The sequence below is a fragment of the Amblyomma maculatum genome, chromosome 4, assembly GCF_055883805.1.
Source record: "Amblyomma maculatum isolate TAMU_Amacu chromosome 4, ASM5588380v1, whole genome shotgun sequence".
Taxonomy (NCBI): Eukaryota; Metazoa; Arthropoda; class Arachnida; order Ixodida; family Ixodidae; genus Amblyomma; species Amblyomma maculatum.
This window is the reverse complement of record NC_139347.1, coordinates 105,416,205-105,440,511: the sequence shown is the minus strand read 5'-3', so window position 1 is coordinate 105,440,511 and position 24,307 is coordinate 105,416,205. Positions and strand designations below refer to the sequence as shown.

Sequence of the window (24,307 nt, the reverse complement as noted above, 5' to 3'; positions counted from 1 at the left end):
TTTTTAATCGAGATAAAAAAGAGCAATATTGAAAGGCATGGTTCCGGCTAAACGAGCATGCATTCGTGAAGAAAAAGAAATTATAGAAAAAGACATATCATTATGCAGTGTGAAAAACAAAGACAAGCAACGCTACTAACACAAAGTGAAGAAGATACAGAGTAACGGGATATTCATTTCTGTTGTTATTATAATCTCTTGTAAATTTAATTTTGAGAAAATTAAATTAGAAAGAACATCGTGTAGAGCGGAGCATGACAAAGGACACTCGCGAAGCAACGATATCACACCGAGCCGCTACAGTCATCAACAGCGGGAGCAGAAACGCGTGGCAATATTTACCCTGCACTTTGAGAAAGACCAGTTTGCTGATACCCGGTCCAATGCCATTGTGTGCCTCGCACAAATAGAAGCCCCGGTCGGATTCTTCCACTTCGCGAATCAGCAGGCTGCCATTGATGAAATGATGGTTACGAAAGTTGTAGTGGATGTACGAGAAGTTCCTGGGCTGGCTTCCTGGTAGATATAAGACAAAAAAAGAGAAAGCGCCAGTCATTATGAGCCACTTCTTTTGTTAAAGGGAAACTATAGCCTATATAAAGAACGCTTAACTAGAAAATCTCACAGTGCGCAGGCACACAAAAAGGATATTGTAAGCTGGACTTGACAGAAAAACATATAAAGCAATATAATGAACTGAAATGAATATATGGTCTTCTACGCTATGGACAATATGAAGACATTTACATATCTGAAACTATAACCTAAGATCTACCCACACGCACGCAAGCACGCACGCACGCGTACACACGCACACATGCACACACACACACACACGCGCACGCACGCACACACACACACACGTATATACACACGCACAGGAGGATATTTGTGAAGTAAAAAGTATTTGTTTCTGCATAAGACGTCCTTTTTGGGCAAGCGAATCTAGAAAAGAAATAGTGAACCAAAAAAGGAGTGTAAAAAACACATTAATCTTGTTTATTCGCCGCTGAATGCTACTTCGTCAACATTATTGTTTTTTAGACTGGAAAGGAAGCGAAGGATAAATTAACAAATGCACATGTCTGTATTCGCGCATGAGTAATGTAACGTAAACGAGAGAATCTGTTAAGGCAACCATGCCGATAGCCCATTCTATGATGTCTTCAATGGTAACGCTTTACAAACAAAGACCAAGATGCAGAATAGGGCCAGAAGGATTAACATACTTTGTCCTTTCTTCCATGTCACAGTGGGGGTTGGATAACCATCCGATGAACAGTGCAAGAAGACTGAGGCTCCCAACACGACGGAGGCGTTTTGTGGCTCTGTCTTCCAACGAGGACTCACTATGAAAGAAAGCGATATGGAGAAAGCAGACTGTATTGTAATCTGCGAATTTGTTGGAAAAGTTATAGCACGAGAATAAATAACATTACAGCTCCAACTCGAACACGAACTCTTCTAACACTAACTGCTTTCTATAGGTCCCCATTTTGGCTAGAAGACAGGCAAAACAACGCGCTAATGAGGGCTACTTAGTAAAGTCAGTTGACCAGCGTACCGCTAAGATTAGAACCCTCAATATACTCTATACACAGCGCGGAATTTCTTTGAGTCATTTGTGAAGAAGAGTTTTACAGCGCAATTAAAGTTCCTTTCTATCATTACCTTTCCGTACCTCCTGGTATCCTTCAATAATGCATTTTAGTGCACAGGCTAATCAAATCTTTGTACGAGCAATCGAGTTGCTGTTCACTTATTTCAAATCTGCATTTTTTAATCATAGTAAGATGCCGGGAGTTAATGTAAAGCACAGTCTCCTATTTCGCTTCATTACGCAGCATCTTCGGAAGCAATGACACTTTGAAGGGAGCGACTACAGATTATGAATTCACCTCAAACGCAAAATGGTGCGTATAAATATACACTACTAGTAGTCTACTGGGTTCTTCTCTTCAGCGTGGCATATAGGGCCATGCTGTGGAGATCATGGCGCTCTAGAGATAACAGATTGCGCACACCATGTCCCAATGTCCACATTTCGCTATGGGGTGAGGAACAGCAGAAAACCCAGATTTAAATGTTGTTTAACGCTCTCTCTAAACATAATTTTGGTGCATCAAGCGCGCTGCACAGGGCGAAATAAAGCTCCAGTTTAGGACAGTTCGTCGTTCATGCTCTTTGAAGCATCACAGTTGCTACGCAACCTCTGCTTGGGCACAACATGTTTTCACACCGTATGTTGCTAAAGTGCCCCGCCGGGGTGGTGCAGTGGTAAGACGGCCGACTACTGTCCGGAGTTCCCGGGTTCGAACCCGACCGCGGCGGCTGCGTTTCGATGGAGGCGAAACGAAGTGGCGTCCGTGTGCTGTGCGATGTCTGCGCACGTTAAAGATCCACAGGTGGTCGAAATTACTCCGTAGCCCTCCACTACGGCTCCTCTTTCTCTCTTTCCACTTTCACTCCCATCTTCCTCCCTTCCCTTACGGCGCGGTTGCGGTGTCCACAGAAATTGTGAGACAGTTACCGCGCCTTTCCCTTCCTGTGAACCAATTTAATTTATGTTGCTAAAGTTGGCATTCTGCCCATTGAGCACACATACTGCATGGATATAGCAAGTAAAATCCACATGAGATCGTTTTAATTATATTGTGTTCCGAAAAAACATACATTTTACAAATTAATTTTATTCTATTCTGGTGTTCCTAACGAGTGCGTATGAATTTCCATCAAACATTGATGGCAATTCCTACTAACGGTCAACCGACAGGCACATAAGACGCTTCCGTACTTGAACATCCATGAGCTTATAGAAAAAAACAAACGACAGCTTTAAGGGAGACATTAATGCGCCTAAGGTTTGAAAACATTGAAGCCCCGGAGGTCTTGGTTCGCATTAAGAGGACTGAAAAGTTGTTTCCTGCGTGAATGTGTCAAATTCATAGGCCGTTTCACTTAATACAGCACCACCGCTCCCCAGCAATGCTTAAGATACGGCGCTAGTATGAGAAGCTGGTCATTTTACGTTATTATTTGACTAATCTTGTCGCAGGCTTCCTCACCGTGGACGATGAGCTCTACGGTGCGGTTGACGGAGGCGGCGTCGTTCGATACGAAGCACACGTAGCGTCCTTTGTCGATAAAGCGCACGCGGCCGAACTTGATAATGGACGAGTCGTCGGTGGTCTCGATGACGCGTTCCCCATGAGAACCAATGCTGAGGCCGTTCTTTTGCCAGCGGAAACGCAGCGGGGGGTCGCCTTTGGACACGGAGCACATGAGCCGCGACCGGGTGCCTTCTTCCACTTTGATGACGTCCGGGAAGAAGTGGTCGTCGATAACCGGTGCCACTGGAAAAATAATTAAAATAGGAGAATATTAACCTGGCTTGTGTTGCGTGCATTCGAAAATCCTACGGCGTCTGAACAAAGTTTACCAGCCTTTTATGTGCAGTAGAGAATGCCGCAAGTGCTTTCAGTGAAGTGAAAAAATTATTTATGTGAGATAGATAAAACGTAATAACTCCCACGAATTGCGCGTTAGAGATTTTTATTATTTTATGTTGCTCTGCAAAAGTCGCAATGCAACACGTTGGCCATGAAGATAATAATAATATTAATTGGTTCAAAGGAAGGGAAAGGCGCAGTATCTGTCACATTTGTTTCTGTGGACACCTGACCCGCACCGTAAAGGAAGAGAGGAAGGTGGGAGTGAAAGGGGATAGAAAAAAAGAGGAGCAGTATTGGAGGGTTACGGAGTATTTTCGACTCAGTTCAGTCGTTCAGTCGTGTCCGACTCTTCGTCACCCTACGGACCATTTCACGCCACGCTTTCCGGTCCCTCACTATCTTCCTAACATCACATAACTTCATCTGCAGTGCCTCGAGGATGCCATCTAACCATCGCGTTCGCTGCCTGCCCCTTCTCCGGCGACCGTCAACTTTTCCCAACATCAAATCTTTCTCCAGCGACTCCTCTCTTCTCATCAAATGACCAAAGTAGCTGAGTTTTAACTTTAGAATTTGACCCTCCAATGAGCAGTCAAGGTTTATGGTCGACAATATCGACTGATTTGATCTTCTGGCAGTCGAAGGAACTCTCAAGAGTCTTCGCCAGCACCACAATTCAAACGCGTCAATTCTTCGGCGGTCAGCCTTTTTCACAGTCCAACTCTCGCATTCATACGGATTTTTAAAGACCCAAAAATGAGATTCTGGATCGTACTTTTAGAACGTTGATTTCAGAACACAAAAACAAATTAGTGGTCTCGCCCCTTGGTGAAACATATAATTGGTTCTCAGGAAGGGAAAGGCGCAGTAACTGTCACACTTGCTCTGTGGACACCTGAACCGCGCGTAAGGGAAGGGAGGAAGGTGGGAATGAAAGTAGAAAGAGAGAAAGAGGAGCCGTAGTGGAGGCTACGGAGTAATTTCGACCACCTGGGGATCTTTTACGTGCGCTGACATCGCACAGCACACGGACGCCACTTCATTTCGCCTCCATCGAAACGCAGCCGCAGCGGTCGGGATCGAACCCGGGAACTCCGGCACAGTAGTCGGAGTTCCCGGGTTCGAACCCGACCGCGGCGGCTGCGTTTCGATGGAGGCAAAACGAAGTGGCGTCCGTGGTCTGTGCGATGTCAGCGCACGTAAAAGATCCCCAGGTGGTCAAAATTACTCCGTAGTCCTTCACTACTGCTCCTCTTTCTCTCTTTCCACTTTCATTCCCCCCTTCCTCCCTTTCCTTACGGCGCGGTTCAGGTGTCCACAGAGCAAGTGTGACAGTTACTGCGCCTTTCCCTTCCTGTGAACCAATTATATGTTTCACCAAGGGGGGAGACCACTAATTTGTTTTTGTGTTCTGAAATCAACGTTCTAAAAGTATGCGATCAGATAACCGTTGAATTATAAGATCCCAGAAACATTTAGGGTCATTTGGCTTTTCTACTGAATATTTGAGCCCCGCCTTAATGGTGCAGATGACCACTTGACTATTACGCCCGAGGTTTCGGGATCGAATCGTGACTTCTTCAGCCGCTATTCGATGGAGCCGAAAACCAAGGCGTCCTTGTGCTCTGCGATGTCAGTGCATGTTAAAGAATCTCAGGTGGTCGAAACTTCCAGAGAGCCCTCCGCTACGGAGTCTGTTATAGCCTGAGTAACATTGGGACGTTAAACCTCACAAAACCAAGCCGAACGAAATAGTTCAGTACTAGCAAAAAGCCATATTCGATTCTCCCGACTCTTTGGAAATGAAATTGATTAGAGTCTGTTTTTATGGATAGTTTTCGTTGATATCACAGCGAATGAATTGCAGCATCAAATGACTCTTCAATTTCATTGGCACAGTAGCTTGAGTGTGGACACATTAATAATTGATAACAACACTAACTTCACCCTGAAGAAGATGGTGGTGGTGGTGACAAACGTTTATTCATTTTAAAGGGGTGCATGTATGCATGGGCCGGATCTTTGACCAGATATTGGGTGGGGTCCCTAGTACGGGACCCCAGTGGCGTCAGCCGCTGCCCGGGCGCGCTCGACCAAGGCCTTTGGGCCTGCAGGCCATAGCAGCCGAGCAGGGTCGCCTCCCAGTTCTCCCGAGTGGGGTTGGGGTGAGGAGGAATAGCTGGGTTGGATGGGCAAGCCCACACCATGTGGTAGATGTCCGAAGACTTCTCCGCACAGTGCGGACAACTGCCCGTGAAGGAGGGATTAAAATGTTTTAGTGCTGCCGGGCACAGCAGAGTGTTGGTATACAGACGGAGTAGAAGCCGCTCCTCCGTCTTAGATAGACCTTTACTCGGGCGAGGATAAAGGCTATGACAAGATTGATAGTAAAGAACAATGTCTTTAAAAGAATACGCGGGTTCGAATTCGAGATCCTGATCTAGGGGGTCGAGATGGAAAGCCCGGAAAGAAAGCGCGCGGGCGGCGGCGTCGGCTGCCTCATTCCCTTCGAGACCCATATGAGCAGGAGCCCATTCTATTTTCCGGTAAGCGGGGTCCCCGGTATAGGTGCAATTGTGAAGTAGTCGGTAGGCTAAGTATGGTGCCCAGCCTTGCTTGACGTTCCGACAGGCCCCTCGCGAGTCGGAGATAATTGTTTTAGAATCAGTGTGAGTAGCTGCCAGCGCAATGGCGACCTCCTTCGCGTGGGTTATGTCACGGGCGCGAAATGTAAGCCCGTTAACAGTTTTGGACTGGTGGAACACTGCGGCCGTGTACCATCCCCCATGGTGGGGGCCGGAGGCGTTCACGTAGTAAATGCCGGGTTTCGACCCATACTGGCGGCCCAGGGCTTCCGCCCGCGCCAGGCGCCGGCCATTGTGGTCTTCACGTGTCATGTTTTTAGGAAGAGGGCGTACGTGGAGGGCGCATCTCCACTCGAAAGGGAGGCGTACACGATCTTCCATAAGGGTGGTATGTTGGATGTGTAGCCGGGCAAGGAGGCGGTGATCCGACAGTGTTTTAGAAAGACGTGTGTATTGTTTGGTTAAATGAGCCTCTCGGATCTCCCGGAACGTATTCACCATGCCCAGGCCCAGTAGACGCTGGTTGGAGGTGTTCACGGGGAGATCAAGGGCTCTCTTAAAAATTTTGCGCAGGACGACTTCGAGTGCATCCTCGTCTTGATTCCGAAGGTGGAGGTAAGGAGTCGAATACAAGATTCGACTGGTCACAAATGCATGCGCCAGCCGCAAGGCGTCTTTCCACCGCAACCCCCCACGTTTGTTAGAAACCCGGCGGACCATGCGGCCCACCTGGTCCCCCCCCCTTACGGAGTTTCGCCAAAGTAGTGTCCGACCGTCTATGTTGATGAATGAAGAGCCCCAGTACCCGGACTTCTGTGCGTTCAGGAATTGATCCTGTCTCTAAAAAGAGCTCAATTTTGGCCGTACACTTTGGTGAGGGGCGTATGTGTACAAATTCAGATTTTTGAGGGGAGCATTGAAGGCCGCAGCGGCGAGCATAACGGTCCACTATGGTTGCCGCTTGCGGCAGGTTGGCCTCAATATCTCCAAGAGAACCTTGCGCGGCCCACAGGGTAATGTCATCGGCATGCAGCGCATGCTGCACACCAGCGACAGCACCCAACTGGGCCGGCAGGTGCATCATAGCCAGATTGAATAAGAGAGGAGACAGCACTGCACCCTGTGGTGTTCCTCTGGTTCAGAGACACAGGCTGGGTATCTAAACGCATGCTAATTAGTGCTTCCGCAAGGTAGCATATCTTGTTGTGGCATGCGATGTCTTGCAGTTGGTCCGGTGCTACTCCCATTAAAAAAAAATGAAAACTATCGAGTCATGCTCTATACAATAGAGAAGCCAATGTAGCTATCGATGACGGCGTTTTTATAGGAAACAAGCGATGCTGATGATTGGATATTTGAACGCAGTCATTGCATATCAACAAATAGGATGTCGCGTTTATTTACAGCACTGGACATGGCCCAATAAAAAGATCAGTAAAAACCTCAAAATGGCTTGGGCTGATTTATGTGCTCTCTAATAGGGCCCAGCAAGTACAGCATAGTCACATATAGGCGTTCACCGGTTCTTGGCGATAGGGATACAGGTGATTGCGAAGTGAGATACTCACCAACAACAGAGACGTACGTTGAACCGCTGGCAGCCAGGCCTGTTGGTCCCGTGACTGCGCACGTGTACTCTCCTTCATCGACGGACTTCTGGGCCTGCTGGACAAGGAGCCGACCCCTGGTGTCCACCGACTGGCGATAATTGACAGGAAGCACCATCCCAGCTGCAAACGTAAAGGTTTACCTATAAAATGTTTATGTCTTATTAAAGATAGAGTGGTTAAGCCTTCTTCACATCTCGCTCCTAGTTTTGAGCATTACACAAACCTTTGGCTATTGTAAATAGTGTTAATAATAATTTATTTTTCAAAAGCAAACAGAAAATTTCAGGCAAGAATTTCTTCAAAATTCACGACTGCCTGCAAAAATGACGCAGCAAAGTGGCATCTTAGTTTATTAACCGCAAGCTTTGTGACGCACATGGTCATCACAAATCAGGAACTGACCGGCGAATCTTGTTATAGCCATGAAGGATAATAGGAAATGAAGCAAGGTTATAACACATACTTTAAATACCTCAGTATATGCCAAAGGTTTTTGTACCTTCGCAGCCACAAGATAATTGGGATGTTAGTTTCACCACACCATCTGCTCAGTGAACCAAGTACAAACAGATGTGAGGAGATGGCGGCACTGAACACCCACAATAGCATCATGTTTACTTAGCAGTAGAATAGAAGCTAAACAGAGCGTGTGCGGAATTTGCAGGCCCAACTCTGCGCCCAGATGATGTACGCACTTCTGGAAGGTTACGGAGAGAAACAAGGAACACATCAGGTTTTTCATCTCCTTTTCAAGCGTTCTCAAGCGTCGGAGCTCCCATCGCCTTCGCGGCTGTTTCCGCAAGTTTGTTTTCATGAGGCGGTCTTGATAAACCGGAAATAAAGCGATGTTTCAGTACCCTGAGGCTAAAGCGGAAGTGGGAAAACAAAGAAACGAACAGAAGAGGCTGTAAAATAAATCACCCTGGATGCGAACAAATAAATCAGCAACGAAGGCACCAGCGGCAAAGTTGCGAGTGGTGACGTCGGCGGAGGAGCGACTTTCCGCGGCTTCCGCTACCCGCTTTCGGCCGCCGGAATTTTGTGATTGTGCACTGCAGCCGCATTTTGATGGGAAATGTCAACGGGGGCCTTGCCTCCGGATTTTGGTTAGGTCGATTTTGTTCTTTGTTTGTTTTTTTTTTTTTGGGGGGGGGGTGATAATGCGTTGGTTTCCGCTAGGTAGGGGAGAAGAAGAAGAGAGGGAAGGGGACGTAAAAAGATCTACTCTGTGGCCGGTAAACAGCCGTTCGCGAGTTTTGAAGCTTATCGTATGCCGCAATCTCTGTACACAATTCGAAACCGTTTCATAGATAAAATCAAGTGAAATCGGAGACCGAAGACAAACGTAGTTCTTGTAATTGAGCAGAAAGCAACGATAACATGAAAACTGAAATAAACAACATATTTCTCTATACATGCACGGTTTACGGACGACGCTTATGTCAGTCTAAAGTGGTGACGAAGTCTAGACCGTAAAAGACTATCGCCACTTCTTGCAGATAGATGAAATAATGTACAAAATGGACTTGATAGAGACGAGGAATGGCACAAAAGGACGAGAAAATAATTCCTGATTATTTGCTTTGTGCAGCATATTTGGAATTTAGAATAGTCATGTTATGGAAGAATTGACTTTTCCGACCTTACTCTCTGCGGTAGATGGCACCGCATCCATAGCTGGCTCCATGGAGACACACAAATTGTTCCCTTTCGAATAATCAGATAACGTTCTGTTAAAATCTTGTTACTTGGAGTGCCTCACTGAATTCAGTGAGGCACTTTCTCGAAACTTAATCACTATGCAATGCTCACGGAACCTCGTCGAGGAAGGTTCTTGAATCGCATTACTTATCTTCCGTCAAAAATCAAAAGCTTTTCTTTCGACTAAAAACTTTCTGCCACTGTTCATAGTAGCTTACTGCAAGCCAAGTAACAGAACAGATAATGTCTTAGAATAGCGATGTTATAGCGCATGCATAGATACAGGAAGTCCTTGCAAGGATCTGGAGGGAAAGGTGCATGCACAGCCAACATGGTCAAAATCCAAAATATATATACAGCAACGTATGGTATTGTTTAACTGTATGAACTTGATTTCGAGGTTTCTGAGAATTACAATTTTACTTTTCAGTGAAAAAGCGACAGTTAACGGCTATAACGTGTACTGTGACGTGGCGGTGACAATAACGCCGCCCCCTTCCCCCCACCCCCCAAAAAAAAGAACAAAACAAAAAACGGACCGCCGTAGTAGCACTGACAATTTTTTTTTATTGGGCTGACTTGCGCCTGCAAAAAATGTGAGCTACTAGACGGCGGCTATAACAGTAAAAGGCGCTCGCTGGTGGTCGAACCACGAATGGACTCTGCACTAGACAGCTCACACCTTAAACTTTGCGAAGAACTGTTTAGATAATCTGGCCAAAAGTGACGAGGAAAGCCTGAAACAAAGTGGAAATAGACGCTCGTAGTTGTAATTCTAATTAATCTCCGCGCATCGTGCGCAGCCAAGAAAATGATAGAACCCTCTTCCTTCGACAAGGAGCGCGAATAAAGAACAGGGTTATTGATAAGGCCGTGTGCTACCGTCCGCTGACTGCAATAAAATAAGCATTACAATGGTGAGAAGCTTTACTCCTCCCTTATAAACGTTCACCACGATGCTTCCAAACTAAAGAAAGAAGGGTAAAGGTAAACATTGTAATTTGAACAAGAATTCATTCACATAAACTTCACCTACATTCACGACATCTGAGCGCGAGCATGTCGATGCTATTCTAGTTCACCCTTGCGAGAAGGACTCTATGAGCCGATATATCACCACAAGAGCTTTTCAGTGAGCCGGCGACAGCAAACTGACGTCACTCTCTCGCTTTTACTGTGCATTAAGTCGTCGCAAATTGCATCGCCGGGGCGTCAGTGCGTTGCTGGTATTTAAATGAAATATTTGAAAAACAAAAGAACAATGCGCTTACAGCTGCCAAACTGCTAAGCATATAAAGCCAATGTTTGCTGATGCTAAGTATCGGGGTATCAAAAATTAAAAAAGAGCATCGTCTCTGCATTGGACACGGTATCGTGTGACATCTTTAACAGTGAGGCTTAAGTGTCCCCATAAATTTTGTTATTGTTATTATTTTTAACTATGACTTCTATCTTCGCCCCACCTTGTACAAATTCATATCCTGTGGGATATTCGCCAAATTTCGTTTATGCAGGTTGCAGCTATGTTGATCACTTCGGTTTCCTCCATATCTCGTCTGGTCGCTTTTAAATGGAATTAGTGTTATCAACAAACAAGCCAGCCGCTTCACCGCAATAGTTCTCAACAGTATACGCCAGTATAAAGCGCTGCATACTCCTATTCTAGCAAGTTTCCTTTCTGGTTTTTCAGGAAACTAAGACCTGTGAAACAAAATGTCTCCTTAACTGCTTTTGGCTGGTGTTACTGATATTTTAATTTTAAATCGTGCATTTTTCTCTGACTTTTGTACTGCGTTCTATGACTGTATTTAAGTATATTGTCACCAACACACGTAGCAAGCAGCACAACAACCGAGCTGGCCCTTTTTAATCAAGCGAAACTCGAGCGAGAGGAGGATGACGCTCAGCCACACGCCAAGACATTCGGCCACTTGGTGGCACTAGAAGATGGGCAGTGGTGTGGCATTGCCCCCCTTCCAAGAGGCATCGACCCGATGCCGCAAACGTAAGGGAGCAATAAAAAAGCGGGGCAAGTTATACGGGAGTCTCCTGCTCTGGTTTGGACCCTAAAATTGTTTAACGACTGTAATAAGGCTTCATTCTGGCGACGTGAACTATTTCAGACTTCGGATTTCGAGAGGAGCGGACAGTGCCTTGTGTTAACACCTCGTAGTTCACCGCGCTGAGGCGACGGAGCACCTCGTAGGGTCCAAAGTAACGGCGCAGAAGCTTTTCAGAGCGCCCTCGCAACCGTATTGGGCTCCAAACCCAGACTTGATCGCCGGGTGTGTAAGTCACCTCTCGGTGTCGCAGGTTGTAGCGCTGGGCGTCGTGTACTTGTTGGTGCCGAATTCGCTGTCGGGCAAGTTGGCGTGCGGCTTCTGCGTCACGAATAAATTGGTCAGCCCCCACGACAGTGGAGGGAGCAGAATCCGGAAGAAGCATGGCATCCAGCATAGTCAAAGGTTCGCGTCCATGGACCAAATGAAATGGAGTGAAGCGTGTGGTTTCCTGAAGCGCAGTGTTGTATGCGAACGTGATGTACGGCAGAATTCGGTCCCAGTTCCCATGATCGTCGTCTACATACATAGAAATCATGTCGGCAATTGTCTTGTTAAGCCACTCAATTAGTCCATTAGTTTGAGGATGATAGGCAGTTGTTTTGCGGTGGGTGGTGCCACTGAGTCGAAGGACTTCGCTCGTGAGTGCCGACGTAAACGAGGTTCCCCTGTCAGTTAAGACGACTGTTGGGGCGCCGTGACGGAGTACAATGTTATGAATGAAGAAATGCGCAACTTCTTCTGCGGTACCACGGGGAATGGCTTTGGTCTCACAGTAGCGGCGGAGATAGTCAGTGGCAACCGCTATATACCTGTTACCCATTGAGGACTTCGGGAATGGGCCCAGTAAGTCCATGCCTACCTGTTGAAATGGGAATTTCGGGGGATCGGGGGGGGGGGGGGAGGGGGAATTTCGGGATAGGCTGCAGGAGACCAGCTGGTTTAATGGGTGGTGTCTTCCGCCGCTGGCACTCACGGCAAGTACGGACGTAGCGGTGCACAACGGCAGCTAGCTTGGGCCAGTAGTACTTTCGGCGTATCCGTGCCAATGTGCGAGAAAAACCGAGATGGCCGGAAGAAAGGTCATCATGGCACGCACGAAGAACTTCGTCACGAAGCGTGGTGGGTACTACTAGCAGATAAACAGTTTCTGTTGGACCGTAGTTCTTCTTGTAGAGCACACCATCGCGCAAGCAAAATGACGATAGTCCGCGCCTGAAGAGCTGAGGATGAGATGACCAGGTTCATTCGAGGTATTCGATGAGGGGCAAAAGTTCAGAATCGGCCCGCTGCTTTCGGGCTAACGTGGACGACGTGATAACACCGAGGAAAGCGGTATCGTCGTCGCAGCCGTCCGTGTGGCAGGGAGAAGGGACGCGGGACAGACAGTCAGCATCACTGTGTTTCTTGCCGGACTTGTGCACGATAGTAACGTCAAATTCTTGCAACCGAAGGCTCCATCGAGCAAGCCGACCCGAAGGATCTTTCAGGTTTGCCAGCCAACACAGTGAGTGATGGTCGCTCACGACACGAAACGGACAACCGTACAAGTACGGACGAAATTTCGTGACTGCCCACACAACAGCGAGGCACTCCTTTTCCGTAGTTGAATAGTTGACTTCAGAACGGGACAAAGTGCGACTGGCGTAAGCAATGACGCGTTCTGCACCGTCCTGCCACTGAACAAGGACCGCACCGAGGCCAATGTTACTGGCATCCGTGTGCAGTTCCGTGTCAGCCTCTTCGTCGAAGTGGCCAAGTATAGGTGTACATTGGGGACGGGACTTGAGTTCCGCGAAGGCTTGTTCCTGGTCGGGGCCCCAAACGAACGGTTCGGCGTCTTTTGTCAGGCGGGTCAGAGGCTCAGCGATCTTGGAGAAATTGTGAACAAAGCGACGATAGTACGCGCAGAGGCCGAGAAATCGACGCAAGCTTCGTTTATCTTCTGGCTTGGGGAATGCAGCGCAGCGACAGCGGCTGTATTTTCTGGGTGTGGGCTAACACCTCGAGCGCTGACAATGTGGCCGAGAAATTTCAGCTCATTAAAAGCGAAGTGGCATTTTTCGGGCTTTAGAGAGAGACCAGCAGATCGGATGGCCTCGAAAACAGCGCGCAAACGTTTCAGGTGCTCGTCGAACGTGTCCGAGAAAATTACAACGTCGTCGAGATATACGAGGCATGACTGCCACTTCAGGCAAGAGAGTGCGGTGTCCATCATTCGTTGAAATGTGGCAGGGGCCGAGCACAGCCCAAACGGAAGCACTTTAAACTCATACAAACCGTCCGGCGTAATAAAAGCGGTCTTCTCACGGTCTCGCTCGTCAACCTCTATTTGCCAATATCCACTGCGGAGGTCAAGTGATGAAAAGTAAGTGGCATGGCGAAGGCGATCGTGGGAGTCGTCTATGCGCGGCAGGGGGTACCCATCCTTTTTCGTGACGTTGTTGAGGCGTCTATAATCAACGCAGAACCTCGAGGTCCCATCCTTCTTCGCGACAAGGACAACAGGCGAAGCCCACGAGCTCGTCGACGGCTGGATAACGTCGTCCTGGAGCATTTCTGTTACTTGGCGGCGTATGGCATCACGTTCTTTTGAAGACACCCGGTAAGGACGCTGGCATAGTGGACGTTGGTCGTTGGCAACTATAATTCGGTGCTTCGTTAGTGGCGTCTGTCGGACCTTGGAGGTTGATGCAAAACAATCGCGGAACGAATTGATAACATTCTCTGTGCAGCGTTTCTGACTGGGCAAGAGGTGTGGGTTCAAATCGGTCTTAATGGCTGTAGAGGTCGCATTGTCGAGGTCTGACGTTTCGATAAAGCGTACTGGCCTGTCCATTCTCCAAGTTCTTCAAAATAAGCGACCATCATGTTCGCCGTCAAATGTTGGGGTCCACACGTGAAGTTTGTCACTAACACTCCGGCTTGCCCACGGACAAGTTCGACAAGGCCCCGAACTACACAAACTTGTCGAGTGACAAGCAGTGACATGTTAGCTTCGCCAATGCCACGCGTGTCGGTGCTGTGAACATATTTGACTGTGACGAACTTGCTCGCTCTCGGAGGGATTGTTATGTGGTCGTCAGAGACGCGCAAAATCGTTTTCCGGAAGTCCGTGTTGCTATCAACGGATCGCTTGGTTGAAAACGATACTGTGAGCTGTTCCCGAAGGTCTATAACAGCACCATACTCTTGCAGAAAATCCATGCCTAGAATCAGATCTTTACAGCAGTCTTTTAATACGACAAAGGTGCCAGTGAAAGTAAGACCGCAGATCTCTATGCGGCAAGTGCACATGCCAATCGGCGTCATGACATGGCCACTGGCAGTGCGCATCATTGGCCCAGACCAAGGCGTCAGAACCTTACGGAGTGTCGTTGCTAGCTGGCTGCTCATGACGGAAAAATCGGCGCCGGTATCCACAAGTGCGGTCACATCCCAACTGTCGGCGGTTACAAAAATTTCCCCGGAAACAATGCGTTCGCAGCACGTCGGTAAGTTTGTCGGATCGGGTCGTCGCCACTCGGGCCGTCGAGTCAAATCGTCGGGTGGAGGCTGTTTATTCTGAGCCGTAGCGGCGGCCTCACCCCCGGAGGTCGCCGTGTTTAGTTTTCCCGGTGAGGGGACGTGCCTCTGAATTGCCCAGAGGAGGAGTATCGACTGGGTGACCCGGAACGCTTCGGGGATGACGATCGCGGCTGCCGTTGCTGTGACGTCGGGTGCATGTCGTTAGCAGCCAGGTATTCCTCAATCTCCTGTGGTCTTTCTCCATAGCGAGGTCGAGGCACGTTCGGTGGGAATCCTCTTAAGCCCATTCTCCGGTATGGGAAATTGCGTAGAATGTGGCCAGGCTCGCCGCAGTGATAACAGAGCGGCCGTCTGTTGGGTGTGCGCCACAAGTGCGCCATGCTGATGGCGGGACGCTGGTCTTGCTGTGGCTCGACGGGGCGCAGATCTTGTTGCTGCTCGACGGGACGCAAGTAGCGAGGCGGTGGTCCGGCAACGGGGCGGAATGAATGTGGCTCGGGGACAGGTCGACGTAGGACATCACTGTACGTCATAATGCATGGCTCTGATTGTGGTGCTGGTGGTGGCTGCACCGCTCGCCGGATTTCCTTACGAATAATGTCTCCGGTAGAATAATTCACTGCAGGTGGTGCATTCAAGTGGAGCTCCTGCAGTTCTTCGCGAATGATGCTCCTCACAAGCTCCCGCAATGCTTCGTCCCTAGCTGCTGGCACGGACGCGCAGTAGGGTGTGGCCGCTACGCTTGCCTGACGGCCGTATTGGGTACAGCGTTCCTGCAGTGAACGTTTCATGCTCGTAGCTTCTCTCGCGAAATCTGCGACAGTTCTTGGAGGGTCACGAATGAGGCTAGCGAATAACTGTTCCTTCACCCCGCGCATGAGGTGCCGTACTTTCGTTGCCTCGGGCATGGTAGTGTCGGCCCGATTGAAAAGTCGCGTCATGTCCTCGACAAACATGGCCACGCTCTCATTTGACTGCTGAGACCTCGAACGGATTGCTATCTCTGCGTTTTTGCGCGTACTCGTGCTGAACGTTGTGAGCAACTCACGGCGAAAGACGGCCCAGTTGATGAAGGACGTCTCGTGGTTCTCAAACCACGTCTTGGCCGAGTCTTGCAGCGCAAAGTACACATTCATTAGCTTCCGCTCGTCGTCCCATTGGTTGAATGCGGCCACACGGTCAAAAGTGGCCAACCAGTCTTCGACATCCTCGAACCGGTCACCGTGGAATGATGGCGGTGATCGTGTTGCGAGAAGGACGTACGGTGGGGCGTTGCTGGAATGCTGACTTGTCTGGCTGCCCGTCGTGAATGTCATGGTTCGTAGCGGGGTGGACAGTGGTTCAAACTCAGGTTGTAGGCCGTGGAGGCGACGGCTGGCTTTATGGACAGGAGTCTCGTCCACGCGTTGATGAGCAGCGTCACTGACGTCTTCGGGGGCAACGTACATGGGATCTTAACCAGCACCTCCACCAAATGTCACCAACACACGTAGCAAGCAGGACAACAACCGAGCTGGCCCATTTTAATCAAGCGAAACTCGAGAGAGAGGAGGATGACGCTCAGCCACGCGCCAAGACATTCGGCCACTTGGTGGCACTAGAAGATGGGCAGCGGTGTGGCAATATTTCTAATTTGCGTTTTATGGACAATACGTTCGTTGGCACTTGCCATAGTTGGTTATTGCTTGAACACTTCTATATGATTACAGGCTACGATTGCTCTTCGTTCTCTTTTTCTGTTGACTGTTCTTTCTGGTGTACCCTGCAGAACATGTTCCTTCACTGACTTAATTGCCAACAGGAGCATATCCAATTTAAGTTCCCTTTTTGTGTTATTTCTTTCTTATTTTGCCTTCTATCTCTGAATGTGAAGTTGTGCAGTTGGTTGTTCCCGCGCATTATAAATAAATATTGATTGACTGATTTAGTATTGCTTTCATTGACTGTATTTCTTTACTGTATTTTGCTATATCTTCCGCTTTTATTTTAGCGCGTCATATTCAAATGCATTTGGAATGACTGATTATGTTTGCTCACTCTTTTATCATTACAGTCAAAAACTATTATTTGCTGTTTTCCGTTTTGGTTTCTTTCTACCTGATGTGTTCTTCAAAGCATTTTCTTATTATATAGTCTTTACGTTAGTCATTTAACCTAAATTCCGGTTCATAAGTTGTTTGCTTCTTCCTTTTTCTTCAGTCTCTGTGCGTACATATTGCGTGCGCATTTTTGTTCCTAGTTGTGCTGCAGTAGCAAGACCCCATGGTTGTTCCTACACACGTTATAATAAGGATTCATTGATTGATGACTGAAAGTAAATAATGCTGATCTCCTAACGATTTCGCTATGAGTAGAGGAAAGTGTGTAGGGAATGCATGTTTCTTTATTTGCAAAATCATTTGTAATGACTGACAGCCCTGCTGCAAAAACCAGCGCCGCTGGGTCCCAACGCCCTAGCGCCATCCCTAATTATGGCTCCAGTATGGCGCTCGAAACTGGGCATACTAAGACGTGGTATTAGGGCACGCTCTGCATTGGTTGAACTTTTCGTCGGCGAAAATAGGCCTCGGATAAAAAGTAACAAGCAATGAAGCATCTCAAGTACATACAATAAAAATCAAAGTTAGAAAAAAAGATTACGAGGAGAAAAAAAAAAACAGCAGCGCTGTCGGCGTTCCAGCTTGGTACCTCGCGTTCCTCAGCATTCTACACTAACCACTTCGGCAATGCCGGGAAATGAGAAGTGGTATCAATACTTCTGCACATCATGCTATCACCGCATTTATGATTTGACTTAAGGTTTGGAAGTGTACAGACCCCCACTGCTGCCGCTCTAACAATTAGAACTTCTAGATCATTGAAGCTTGCTTCCTGCTCTCCCGGCTTAAAACTAATATTGTGGATGGCTATACGCACTATATGGTGCCCTTGAAGCATTTTTACATGCGGAGGTTTACAGTGCTGGCAAATTTAACAGCGCCGGCTCTTCGGTCATGCTCTGCTACCAAGGACGTAATTTTCACTGATCACGGAGCTCTAGCGCCAATGATAAAAAAAAAGCGCGACCAAGCTTCAAACTCGGTAAGCGGAGCAGTGAGAACACTATTTTGCTGGTAACTAATTCCGAGGGCTCGGCTGGTTCCTACGTAGAGCAAGAAGGAGCCCAGAGGCAGAAAAATACGTAATACATTGTACATTACAAGGGCTGCATGTTACTTTCTTTCTCTCACAGGAGCTCATCACTCGAAAGGATACTTTTTTCCTCATTTTATCTATTTATTTCTGCTCTTTATGTTGGGCTGCGGTGCGAATTAGGCCCACTAATGCGTTTGCCCTGTTTGGATCCTGCGATTCAGCCCGCAGGAAACAATTTGGAAGTAATCGTCGTGTTAGAGTGCCGTCAAGAACAGCTGATAAGTTTAGTGTGCATGGTAGCTCACATTGTTCAATTTATCTTTTAGCTTTTCGTTGATCGTCAGTGTGTCATTACAGGCAAAGCATCAGAGCTGCAATTATCGTGGTCGCTCTTGAAACTCTCGAAATGACCTAACTAAACGTTGAAACTGACAACAACAAAAAAAGAAACTGTCTTTCTTTTTCTATTCAGGTGCGCAACGACTTCGAAGCACAAAGCGCTTACTTGCACCAATATTTTCATTACCGCCTTATTTCTTGCCTCCACTTTCCGGACTTTCGACTACTTCCAAAAATGATACGGAACCAGTGCAACCGCAGTACACGTGTACTGCGGCTGCACTGGTCCCGTATCACGCAGCGCTTTTCCCAGTGCCATGACGGATACCACCCCCCCCCCCCTCCCAATTAAATACCAGACCCCTTAAAATGTCCCCATTGTGGTGCTTTACCGGAACTATGTGAATTGAAACACATTTTCTGTGCTTGCTCAGTGGCTGCTTCTGTGAGACAATGCTCCTTAACGAAGTCATGCCTAAGGTAGGACCTTAAATCCGACTATCGCAAGTGGAGACTGGAAAATTGCTTTATCAGGAACTTGCGAAGTGATAAGTGCAACCAGTATATATTTATTCGTATACTTTTGTCGCACATCTCCTTTCTCTTCCTCCCTATGCCTAGCTGCAAGCATCTCGAATATTAAAACTAAACGCTTTTACCTACGTGAAAAGTAACTCTAGGGGATTTTCCTAATTCCTCTGTTACGTCTTCAAGTTCAAGTTTTAAAGTAGCGGAAAACATTTGCGCAATGACTGTCTTAGGAAATGAAATTTCTGTTCAATCAGGCATATTTTCTCAAGGAGTCACTACGAGTGTCTGGAAATATGCGTGCGATGCGCACGCGAACAAACAGCAGCTGACTATCTATAAAGTGCAGCCCAAAAGTAAATAGGGTTCTGCAAATTATCATTCCGTAAGCTTTCTTGAATCAGTGTACACTCTCCTGAGCGATCCCATGAGAGATCAAACTGCCTAATTATTTAATATATTCTACAGGAAAAAAATATCGCTGTGTCCGGATTTTGCAATGACGAAAAAACGTCTGCAGTCATTTGGACCATGGTTAATATCTTTTATGCAGTCAAACTACAGGTGACAAACAGTAAGACGTCGATCCGCAATTGTGAGGTAGTTATTGCATTGGCAAAATCACCTCAATGGCGGAGGTACAGCAGCCCGTTGCTTTAGATGCCCTGATTGCAATGAAAGACATTTTGCCTGAGTGGACAATGTAAAGTAAACTATTTTTAATAGTCAGTGTCAATCTGCGAATTAAGCGCAATGCAGTGGCGCTGCTTACGCCGAAAGAAAGTAACAGCAGAGGGCACGGGCCATAATACTTCATGATGCTAAAAGCTTTGTTATGTGTTGCTGTGAGCCTGTGTTCTCCTTTTTTTAACAAGAGCCGTGAACGTCACAATTTATACCTGATTAAAATGCAATGTATTCCTAAAACAACGATTGTGTACTCCAAGTGGAAATGTTGGTCATTGCAAACGCATGTTAGGATACTTTCCAGCATATTGTTCTCTTTCCACATTTAACCAAAAAGACAGCTTTCGATTGTTTTATGGGCCGTAGATTTAAGAACCCCCTAAAAAGTATCACAGGTGAAAATATTTTAAATTGTCATAAACAAATGTGTGCACTGATGCGTCCTCTTCCTCTTCCTAACGTGTGTTACTCCGAAGAGCATAGCTGTGTGTTACTCCGAATCGGAATAGTGTCTCGTCAATGCATATATGCTGCTTTCTGCTCTACATAAGGTAGCAGATATATAGCCACACAATATCTACAGCCTAGACAACTTGAGTCCAAGGCAATTCCTAACCGGCTTGATATGAATAACCGCACATTGTATCTGACCATGTCGATAGTACTTCTGTCTAATTCCGGTGACTGCGAACTCCATCTGTAGGTTGTTTGTTTGATGACTGGTGCACCATAGCCGCTCTCTAGAAAAAAAAAAAAAACATTTTATATGCTTAGTTCTGCCAAACAACTACGCGTCCACAAAGTGATATTCTATGCAATAAGACATGAGAAAAACTGCAATGAAATTTGCGGATTAGTAAAACCAGGCATCCCCTAACAGCCAGTGAACAAGCTACCCGAATGTGATACAATCAGCCTCTTAAACTGTATATTGTCAGTATGGCTGATTAACGTGTAGCTGGTCCTTGAGCTTAGGTACAAACATCAACATTTACTTGACCACAGAAAAGGTGAGTGTAAAGACTTGCGACCGGTGACATGAATACATTCGGGCCCATGCTGTTCGTTTCCCAATTAAACAAGATGCCAAGAAGGATTTATTTACACAGAAAGGAAATATTATAATTTTGAAATAGTTTCGCGCCTCTATCTCGCTTTCTTCTGTCCCAATAGTTTTATATACCTCAGGTCACATTTATTTTTCAATTCAGTAATTTATATTTTAATAAAAAGTTACATCCTGGAAATGTTCAAGAGATAGAAGCTGTACGAACAGATTGACAGGGGTACAAGAACCTCTAAAACTGGCAGTCAGCGACAGATTTCACATGGACTGGTTTACACTATTACAAAAATAACGCACTCAAATTATCTACAGGGGTACCAATACAGATTCTAAGGAAAGTGACAAATAAAATTATTAGAATAACAAGCGGAGAGAATCATGATCACAAGTTGTATTGAATTGCTACCTTCGAAAGGAGGTCAAAATATACATTCAGAAAGTATTCACTAATGCATATTGTGGCACATTTATGACACCAATTCTTTCACAGAAAACCTCAATCACGAGAATGTCTGCATTCTCTTATTGGAACTGTATTGCGCTTAATGCTTTGATTTCACGCAATTTCTTTTTGGACGTCAAAATTTTGGTTATCTACTCAGTGCCTCGACTATGTCTCAAACATGGCATGTCGCAAATCAATTACGGCTGCGGGCGAAGTAGCAGCTGCATCACGGCCTCAACTGAGATGCTTTTGCCGGTTCTGGAAAAGCGACAAATTTGAGCTCTCGTAACTTGATAAGGAATAAAATATTGCAATGTGTCTTTTCATATCCTTTCTTGCCTACGTCTTGAGCATTGTTTGAAGAATTTTGAGTAAGATTAGGACGGGGGGTTTTTATCATTTATTTTTGAAAAGAGCCCGTAGAGTCAAAAATGCCATAATAATATTGCTTATGCTTTTTAGATTTACTGATCTTGATTACCGCACAAGTGCCTATTAGTTCGGAAAATTTGAAGAAAGTGCGGCGTCTAGTCGCAGAGAAAATAATTCGTAAACAAGGCCTAATATCTCAAAAGTGCACTTTCTGAATTTTTTCCTTGGCAACAATAATTTCCTCAGAATGGCGGAAAGACGCCTAACTTACTCCATGCCACCAGTAGTTTGACAGCGCAAAATATATTTATGATGGCTTAAATGACGGTACTTGTTTGCGCCATCGCAAAATCCGGACACAGCGATGTGCACGACAAGTCTGCCAGTGGTGTGCAACCGTTTGTATTTTTTTGTCCCTTAATATTAAATTTAGGAAAAAAAATTGTGCCGTTAACACATTGGGTACTACGTCCAATATATACAAAAACAAAATAAATTAAAAATACCAAATAATTAGGCGGATTGATCTCTCGCGGGATCACCTCCCTGTAATGTACCATAACCTACAATAATGGGGAGCGAATAGCAAAATAAACCGCATGTTCTGGGTTCTTCAAAAGGCTTGGCGACCTTTGAAGCCTGGTGCACTTGTTTGACATCTTAAAGCCATCTGTAGGGTGGCTGCCACAACCCGATAATCGACTATTTATCGCAAAAGAGTTGTGCGGAGCCATGCAGGGACGTATATAACGGAGCTCATCAAGGCAGTAAAGCAACACTTGAGTGATGCAAAAAAAGCATTTGCTTCCGTGGGAAGAAAACAAAAGTGATAATTCTATTCATCCGCCCTACCGTCCATGCTCCGTAAAGATCCTAAACATTTTTGGAAACTTATTAATCCTACACATTCCAAGCCCCTGTCCCTGCTCGACCTAAATGGGAACATTGTTCCTGACCAAGATACTGCCAGGGTGCTGAATTCCACTTTTTGTTCTGTTTTTATTCATGAGCCTACGACCACCTTGCCATATTTTCCTTGTTTCGATCCCACTTTAATTCCTCCAATAATTTTCGAATCCTCTGGATTTGTCACACTTATTGAATCACTTAAGCTTACTTCATCTGCTGGTGTGGGCAGAATTATTTCAAAAATACTTATCAACACCAAGCAGATCAGAAGTATTAATTTGTCGCATATATTGAAGCAGTCACATCCGACTCGGTCCCGCAAGGTTGGAAGGTAGACAAGGTCATTCCAGTCCAGCAAAAAGATCTTTCACATTCATCCAGTAACTACCGCCCTATATCTCTTACTTGCGTTTGCTCAAACCTAATGGAGCACATAATTCACTTAAATGTCGTAAAATTTGTGATGTCTTGTAATTTCTTCCATCTAAACCAGCATGGATTTCGAAAAGGTCTCCCTTGCGAGAACACAGTTAGCATTATTCATAAATGATCTTAATCCTAGTATCGATATTAACATTCCAGTAGACGCAATACTTTTAGACTTCAAAAAAGCCTTCGACAAAGTTCCACACAAAAGGTTATTTTTAAAACTTTACCGACTAATCTTGATTTCCATGTTTATGAATGGATTTGTTATTTCTTGACTAATCGACAACAATTTGTTCAATCTAACAACCTTCCTTCTTCCAGGTCTCCCATACTTGCAGGCGTGCCTCAGGGCAATATCCTCGATCCTCTGCTATTTCTAATATATATAAATGACATAAATTCAACCATTTCATCTACGATTCAACTATTTTGCGACAACTTTGTTATTTATTGCCCTATTAACAATAACGGCGTTGTTATTATTCTCGAAACTGACCTTTTAGGTATCGAATACTGGTGTAAAACGGGCTTAATGTCTTTAAATATCAATTTTTATCTATGGCCTAATTTAGTATTCTGTGGCGCCTTTATTTCAAATACAAACGCATGTAAGTAACTTGGAATTAACATATTGCATGGCGTTTCTTCGACCGCCCATATTACAGCAATCGCTAACCGACCTCCTTCTTACTTACGACGTAATTTACCACTAGCTTTTTCTGCGGTTGAGTCTCTCGCCTATATAACATTAATTCGTCCTAAGCTGGAATATGCATGCGCTGTTTGGGATCCTCACATTTCTTATTTGACTAAAACACTTGAATCAGTTCAGAACCACGCTGCCAGATTAATCCACTCAGATAACTCTTATCGTTCTTGTGTCACTGCCATGAAACCTAAAACTAACCTACCCGACCTCGAAACTCAGCGCAAAATCTACAGACTTAGCCTCTTTCATAAATTTTATCACTCATTGCTCGCAAATATTAAACCAGCCTATGACATCTTCTTTCGAACCAGTCATGCCAAAGCAGTTTATCCACATCACGCTCGTACTACAGTACATCTGAGTTCTTTTTTTGGTTTAACAGCAATCGACTGGAATGGCCTGCCTGCCGAAGCCGCACTCTACACCAGTAATATGAATTTTAAAATCCTGATCGAAAACATTGTCCCTTAAACCAAAGTGTCTCTGTTTGTTTTGATATTTTGTATTACCTTGTATTTACCCTCATGTAATACCCCAATTTGGGGCATTTGAGATGTACAAGAAATAAAAATAAGTAAATCTATAGAAGCTACAAAAACTGTCGGCAACTGACCGGTCCTAAACCAATGGAAATCTACAGGTAACAGCTCAAAGCTATTGGCGAGGACTTCCGCTGAAACAGCGAGGAATGTAGGCAGGCGCTTGGATACGTCGAAATGGCGAGTAATATTGGAAGATTTATGGCAGTGGCA

At 45.9% G+C, this 24,307-nt stretch overlaps 1 protein-coding gene across 1 annotated transcript in view; it reads right to left on the bottom strand.

Moving 5' to 3' along the window:
* LOC146191913 (cell adhesion molecule Dscam1-like) overlaps positions 1-24,307 on the bottom strand; it is a 121,149-nt gene that overhangs the window by 66,759 nt on the left and 30,083 nt on the right. Inside the window, exons 9-12 of the mRNA XM_084600399.1 lie at positions 7,606-7,767; positions 3,066-3,353; positions 1,230-1,349; positions 343-516 (exon numbers count right to left, since the gene is read on the bottom strand). Coding sequence (XP_084456525.1) covers positions 343-516; positions 1,230-1,349; positions 3,066-3,353; positions 7,606-7,767 — 744 coding nt within the window. The remainder of the gene's footprint in view (positions 1-342; positions 517-1,229; positions 1,350-3,065; positions 3,354-7,605; positions 7,768-24,307) is intronic.